The sequence below is a fragment of the Merops nubicus genome, unplaced genomic scaffold (genome assembly GCF_000691845.1).
Source record: "Merops nubicus isolate BGI_N331 unplaced genomic scaffold, ASM69184v1 scaffold8685, whole genome shotgun sequence".
Taxonomy (NCBI): Eukaryota; Metazoa; Chordata; class Aves; order Coraciiformes; family Meropidae; genus Merops; species Merops nubicus.
This window is the reverse complement of record NW_008611570.1, coordinates 1-7291: the sequence shown is the minus strand read 5'-3', so window position 1 is coordinate 7291 and position 7291 is coordinate 1. Positions and strand designations below refer to the sequence as shown.

The 7291-nt window shown below is 46.5% G+C and overlaps 1 protein-coding gene across 1 annotated transcript; it reads left to right on the top strand.

The window, feature by feature from the left end:
* Window positions 1–119: 119 nt before the first annotated feature.
* On the top strand, window positions 120–7263 carry LOC103773869 (ATP-dependent RNA helicase DDX55; the record flags this gene model as incomplete). Its single annotated transcript, XM_008941249.1, has 11 exons — window positions 120–167; window positions 255–341; window positions 933–1024; window positions 1126–1188; window positions 1862–2011; window positions 2485–2674; window positions 3260–3342; window positions 3718–3849; window positions 5336–5428; window positions 6308–6422; window positions 7095–7263. Coding segments are annotated over exons 1-11 (1204 nt in total), but the record flags the coding sequence as incomplete, so codon positions are not given.
* Between the last annotated feature and the right edge of the window lie 28 nt (window positions 7264–7291).

Sequence of the window (7291 nt, the reverse complement as noted above, 5' to 3'; positions counted from 1 at the left end):
CGGCGCCGCTCGGGTGGCGTTTCCCGAGGGTTGGGGATGCCTCCCGCGGGGGTTCAGCCCCGGTGAGATTCCCTCCCCCCCGGTCGCCTGTTCACCTGATGTTTCTGTTCTTTCAGTCTGCGACCATCCCGCTCTTCATGACCAACAAGGACGTTGCCGCCGAGGCGGTGAGCGCTTCTCCTTGGTGGGGTTCTTGCGTCCCTCGGTCTGTCTCTGGAGCTGAGGGGGCGCTGACGCCGTCTCTCTTCCCGCAGGTGACAGGCAGTGGCAAAACCTTGGCATTCGTAATTCCCATTCTGGAAATTCTCCTCAGACGGGAAGAAAAATTAAAGAAAATGCAGGTAGGGTGAAGTTATTCGAGTCCAGGTGTGTTTTTATGACGTGCCAATAAGATTTGTGGACTTCAGGAAGAGATCAGCTGGTGGAAATTGTATGTACATAAAGTGACTCTGTGCGCAGCTCTTTGGTATAGCTAACAATAAACTCTTTAAAACTTGAAAATAAATATTGGGGTGCTTTCTTTGTACTAAAATACAGTTTCTTATCTGACATACTCAACATAGTTTGTGAGCTGTTAGAACAATGTCTTAAAATATCAGTCATGTACTTCAAACAAGTCTTTGAATGCCTTTTAGCATCTGTTGACATTGAACACGTTATAGTGTTCTGAGATCTGGCACTGTTATTTGCTGTTAAATGTCATTCGTTACTGCTCGTTGAGCAGAGGTATTTTGGATATTGATCTAATACCTCTATCACAGACATTTTGTTATTTTGTACACTTTGTGTTATTTCTGTGGAAATGTTCCATCTAAAACTAGGAACATAAACAAAGCTCACATTAGTTTACCTTGTGAGGGAGAATTTTGCTCAAGTCTTTCTTCTAGTCTGTTATTTTCCATAATTTCTTTGTTTTTTTCCTTCATGTACAGGTTGGTGCTATAATTATCACACCAACGAGAGAGTTGGCCATCCAAATTGATGAGGTGCTGTCACATTTCACAAAACACTTCCCCATGTTTAGGTGAGTGAACTTGTGGACTTGCCATGGCCATCGTTCCTTTTTCTTGTCATTCGTAGCCTAGCAAAACGTGGAGCTGACCTAAATCTGTGTTCTTGTTTTAGTCAGATTCTTTTAATTGGTGGTAGGAATCCCATGGAAGATGTTGAAAAGTTTAAAGAACACGGGTGAGTTGATTGCCAATGTTTTTTATCACTGCCTTGCAGCTGTGGTTTTCTCCTTGCCCTTGGGCTTTTCAGATGAGGGCTTCAGTCCTGCTGGTGCTGAAATTTGGTGGCACTGCATGAGTGTGTCAGAGTGTAGGCTGAGGAGATGGTGAGTTCTTTCCCTGGAGTGAGACACACCGTGGTGAGATGATAGGAAAGGGTGAATTTTGAAATCAGAACCATTCACTTGCTGTTTGGGTGAGGAGCAGTGTGGTGAGCTGAAGCTCTGATTGTCTCAGAGTTTTTGCTGCACTAGCAGTGGGCTCTGGTGAGATTGAAACCGTGCTGATGGATCGTTTTCTGTGACTGTTTGGTGCTGATACTGATGATGAAGTTTTGAAACCATCTCATTTGCCACTAGCTTTTGCATGGAGGTACCAAATATTTCACCTAGCTGATGACTGCTTTCCATAGTTGCTGATTTTATTCTGAACTTTGACTACCACAAATGGAATGCTTCCTTGCTGAAAAGCACTGAGATTCAAACACAGCTAGCAGTGACAAAATGGAACTGTTTTACTGAGGGATGCAGTCAGCTGGTGTGGAGGTCTGTGCTGTGATGATGGTGTTGGCAGCTCCCCCAGAGCCCTTCCCTGGCCCTGTTGTGGAGCTGCTGTGTCCCCTTCACCCGCAGCGGGAACATCGTGGTGGCGACGCCGGGACGCCTGGAGGATCTCTTCAGGAGGAAAGCAGATGGGCTGGACCTGGCCACTTGTGTGAAGTCTCTGGATGTGCTGGTGTTAGATGAAGCAGACAGACTTCTAGATATGGGCTTTGAAGCCAGGTGTGTGAGTAATGAATTCTAGGAATGGTTCTGAAATGGTAAATGAGTTCATGTATGATTGGTGTGAATGGGTGGGGCCTACAGGGACCTCTAAAGTTAGATTTGTTCTGTTTTATTCTTCTGCCTCTCTGCTCTGTAGAATATATAAAGCAATTGCTGAGAGACAGAGAACTGAGAGAAGTGGATCTGTGAGTTTACAAGAGTTTACAGTTTGTTTGTTTTTAATTAGCCAGCCCATGCTGTGTTAACATTTGATTAAGTATCATTTACATGTCAGAATGGCTTAAAATGCTTTAACAAATAGGCTTTGATGCCCCTTTTCTCTTCAAGTTCAGCTAATTGAGTGGAAGATGCTGTATACTTGGCACTCTGTAATGGAAGCTGCTTTGGTTATGAACTCTTCATTCCAAGGATGAAGCTCCTCTCTGAGGGAAGGCTTGGGCTGGTTACGTTTTCCATGTGCTTGTTTGCAGTTTAAACACCATTCTGGACTTTTTGCCCAAGCAGAGGCGGACGGGTCTGTTCTCAGCAACTCAGACTCAGGAGGTGGAGAACCTGGTGAGAGCGGGGCTCCGGAACCCCGTCCGCATCTCCGTGAAGGAGAAGGGAGTGGCAGCAAGCAACACACAGAAAACTCCAACACGCCTGGAGAACTACTACATGGTGTGAACCTCGGGGTGCTCCCTGGCAGCTGCTTCTCCCCTCTCCAGAAGTTTTTATATCCTGGCCAGTTCCCACCACATTGTGTTTTGGAGACTTCTAGTTCTGCTATTAAAGCTCTTGCAGGTTCTCCAGAGATCAGCAACCAAGCTGAGGAGAAAGGTCTAAATTAGCAACCCTGTTGTGTCCTGCTCTGTGAGCTTTTTTTGGCTGGCCAGGAGTTGTTGTTACCCTAAAGCAGCTGCAGTGTTGTGGCTGCTCGGCCTGCTGTTAGTGGTTGGGGGTGGGATGAGACTGTGAGACTTTGAGATTTTAGAAAAGGGGTGGAGGGAAACCTGAGAAAATGATGTGGGAGAGGTGTTGTGATTTGGGATAGGAAGACTGGGAGCTTAAGTACTTGGTTTTACTTAAAACAAGATATGTTAAAGACTAATTAATATCACACATGATGAACTATGGTACAAATGATCAGTATTAAGAAATTCTACCCGTAGGCATTTATCTGTGCACAGTGAGCAGAGGAGACTGGCACAGGGCTTTCAATCAAGTCTGTTTTCTTACCTCTTTTTTTTCTTTTGCATTGTATAGATCTGCAAAGCAGATGAAAAATTCAATCAGTTGGTGCATTTTCTTCGACAGCACAAACAGGAGAAGCATCTAGTCTTTTTCAGGTAATTCCATTAGGGTTTCATTGTGAAAATAGTCTGGTCATTTATGACTTAAACTCCAGAACTGCCCTGTGTTGACAAGGACGTGACTGTTTTAAAAGTGATTAATTTTAATGGCTGTCTTATAGAATATGCTGCCTAAAAAAGAGAGTGATCATTACTTCGTGTCAGGAAGCAAAACTAAATGTTATTTACATTTTAAAAGTAAAGCATTAGAGATTATTCTGTGTTAACTATAAAAATTGTGCACTTGTTTTAGATAAAACCAGGAAGCAGTGTGTATTGTGGAAAGGTCTCAGACCACTCCAGCTTGGCTGTCGAAACCAGGTTAAAATGCAACATAACCCTTTGCTTTAATGTTTGTCTTCATCACAACAGCACGTGTGCCTGCGTGGAGTACTATGGGAAGGCTTTGGAGTCCTTAATTAAACAAGTGAAAATAATGAGCATTCATGGGAAGATGAAGCACAAGCGGAACAAGATTTTTACGGAGTTCCGGAAGCTCGCGGGGTGAGAGCTCAGGCACAGGCCACAGCAGCCAGGAGCAGAAATCAGGGATCTGTGGGTTTGTTCTGCTGCTGGGGCGTGGGGAGCGGCGCCGTGCTGAGGAGGAGGAGGGTGCCAGCTGGTTCTGAAGGGGTTTTAATCACACAGACTGCACTGAGGTACTCAGAGGATGGTCACAGAGTCACGGAGCGTGTCCAGCCTAATTGAGATGACCCTTGTGGCAACATGGAAGGTGCAGGGATGTGAATTTAGGATATCCTGCAGCCCGGGAGGCTCTGTCCTGCAGTTTTAACTGGGCTCATGCTCACATACCACAGTCACACTGTAGCCTTCACGTGTAAACGTGTTGTTTGGAACTGGTGTGGAGAGAACCTTTTCCTGATGGGTAACCAGAGTGGGAACCCAGGATCCTGGGTTCCAGGGCTGCAGCACCTCTGCTGTGAGGCCAGACTGAGAGCTGGGGTTGTGCAGCCTGGAGAAGAGAGAGCTCCAGGGAGACCTTATTGCAGTTTTCCAGAATCTAAATATCTTCCTTACAAGGAAGCTGAGGAGGAGCTCTGAGAGCTGGGGTTGTGCAGCCTGGAGAAGAGAGAGCTCCAGGGAGACCTTATTGCAGCTTTCCATAATCTAAAGTATGTTCCTTACAAGGAAGCTGGGGAGGAGCTTTTTACACAGGCTCATAGTGACAGGACAAGGGGTAATGGCTTCAAACTGGAAGAGGGGAGATTTAGATTAGAAATTAGGAAGCAGTTCTTCACTATGTGGGTGGTGAGACACTGGAACAGGTTTCCCAGAGAAACTGTGGATGCTCCATGGAGGTGTTCAAGGCCAGGTTGGATGGGGCTTTGAGCAGCCTGGTGTAGTGGGATGTGTCCCTGCCCATGGCAGGGGTTTGGAACTAGAAGATCTTTAAGGTCCCTTCCAACCCAAACTGTTCAATGATACTATTTTATTAGTATATGAACAGGAACATGGAAACAGATGCTGTAATTTACCTGCAGAAAAGTATTGGTCAGCTTTGCAGGCCATTGTTAAGAGGCTCTTGCCTCTTTCACTGCCATTTTTTGTTGCATGGACCTGGGTTTTAGCACTTCCTATTATAAGAAAAATGACTGCCAGCAGCCTGGCAGAACAGCTGTTTCAAACAGCATGCTGAAGCTGTCTCTTAAGTCTTCCATTAAAACATGTGTAGCATTATGTTCTGCTGTGGTGCATGCAGTGCTGGTTGAAAAATAGAACTTGTAATAGGGATTTGACTTTTCTTAGTGATGTAATGTGAATCACACTCCTCTTCATAGTGTTATATAGAATTTTAATCAGTGAAAGCTGCAACTACCTTAGAGTATTTTGTCTCTTTTGAAAAACCAAATGTTTTAAAACATTTTGTTCCTTGTTCTCCAGGGTAGATGCAGCATGCACAGCTGGGCAGAGACTGGCTCTTCTCAAATGGTGATTTAATGGAAATCTGCTTTTTCTTCTTCCTTCCTAGAGGCATTTTGGTGTGCACTGATGTGATGGCCCGTGGCATAGACATTCCAGAAGTGCACTGGGTTTTACAGTACGACCCGCCCAGCAGTGCAAGGTACAGCTGCAGGTCTTAAGGACCTTTACTTGTGGTCATGTTACTGCACTGGTCAGATATAAATGGGGAGCACACAACTGTGGAGGACATTTAACTCCTGCCTGGGAGTTAGTCTGAGTGAACACACAAAGTAAGGTGTGAACAAGAGGGAGTTAGTCTGAGTGAACACACAAAGGTGTGAACAAGGGAGGTTAAAACACTCTGATTTTTGTTGTCACTGCTGAGAATTGAAATGATTTTGTGTTGTAAGTGCTGAGGTGAGACTGGTGCTCGCCACTGACTTCAGTGTGAAGAGGTGCTCTGGTGTGAGGGGTGGTGTGAGAGCAGCAAGATGACAAGAGGCGAGGCACTAGGGTGGGTGAGGGCAGAGAGGAGAGCAGGGACAGAGCTCTTCAAGGCATAGGTCAGAACCTCACATAACAGGCACTTTTCCATGTATTTTAACTTCCATTGTTGTGATTCTCCCTACAACTCGCTTAAACTGGGTCCTGCACTTGGGTCACAACAATCCCAGGTGATGCGCCTGGCTGGGGGAAGAGTGGCTGGAAACTGCCTGGCAGAAAAGGCCCTGGGGGTGCTGCTGGACAGTTGGCTGAACATGAGCCAGTGTGTGCCCAGGTGGCCAAGAAGGCCACCAGCATGCTGGCCTGGATCAAAAATAGTGTGTCCAGCAGGAGCAGGGAAGTGACTTTGCCCATGGACTTGGCACTGGAGAGGCCACAGCTTGAGTACCAGGGTCAGTTTTGGGTACCATAGGATAAAAAAGACCGTGAGGGGCTGAAGCGGGCCCAGAGAAGGGCAGTGAAGCTGGGGAGGGGTGTGGGGAGCACAGCTTGTGAGGTGTGGCTGAGGGAATGTGCTCATGAGCTGTTGTTCCAGTGCCTTCGTGCATCGCTGCGGCCGCACGGCGCGGATCGGCAACGTGGGCAGCGCGCTCGTCTTCCTGCTGCCCATGGAAGAGTCCTACGTCAGCTTTCTCTCCATCAACCAGAAGGTCAGTAGACTTTTATTCTGGCCTAAAGCAGGAAGGAGCAAGAGGAGGGGCTTACCAATAGGAGTTTTGAAAACAGAATTTGGAGGATTTAAGGTCATATGTGTAGATGTTTTAGCAGAGGTGCATGATTAAAGAAAGACAGGAGCTGCTTGATCACCAAATGTGACTGTCTGTTAGAACTCGATTGTTCCCTGTGTAGTTTGTAGTGGGAATAAGCTGTCTAGGGTGAGGAAAGGCTTTTTTATTTTCTAAGAGTGTGTAGAATGAGCATTCCCAGAAGGGCAACTCTGGCTCATGCTCCTTCCGCCTGGCCTTGCCACTGCCAGTTCATACACTGCACCCTCTGCTTTTAACCTCTGCTAAGTCCTGTGCCTGGCCCTGCATTTTGGGGATTGATTGTATAAATTTGGTAGAGCCCTGCTGATAAGAACCAACGTAGCTTGATATGGTGTGGGGTGAAGGTGTTGCCCCTCTCAGGCTGCAGGGTGCCAACTCTTTGCTGGTCCAGCACAACTGTGTGGGGCTGAACGGTGAACCGAGTGTGAAGTGGTCAAGGAGAGGGGGAAAGGGGCTCCAAGCTGACTGAAGATAAACTGGGGAAGAAGCATGTGTTTGAAATCATTCAGTTAAACTTTTTCTTTTGTTTTTGGTGTCTTCTTTTCTGGTTTGTAGTGTCCCATGCGGGAAATGAAACCACAGCCAAACGTGTTAGATCTCCTTCCAAAGCTGAAGTCCATGGCCCTGGCCGACAGGGCAGTGTTTGAGAAAGGGATGAAAGCATTTGTGTCCTACGTCCAGGCTTACGCCAAACACGAGTGCAACCTCATCTTCAGGATAAAAGGTAATTCCCTGCAGGGCTGCTGTATTTT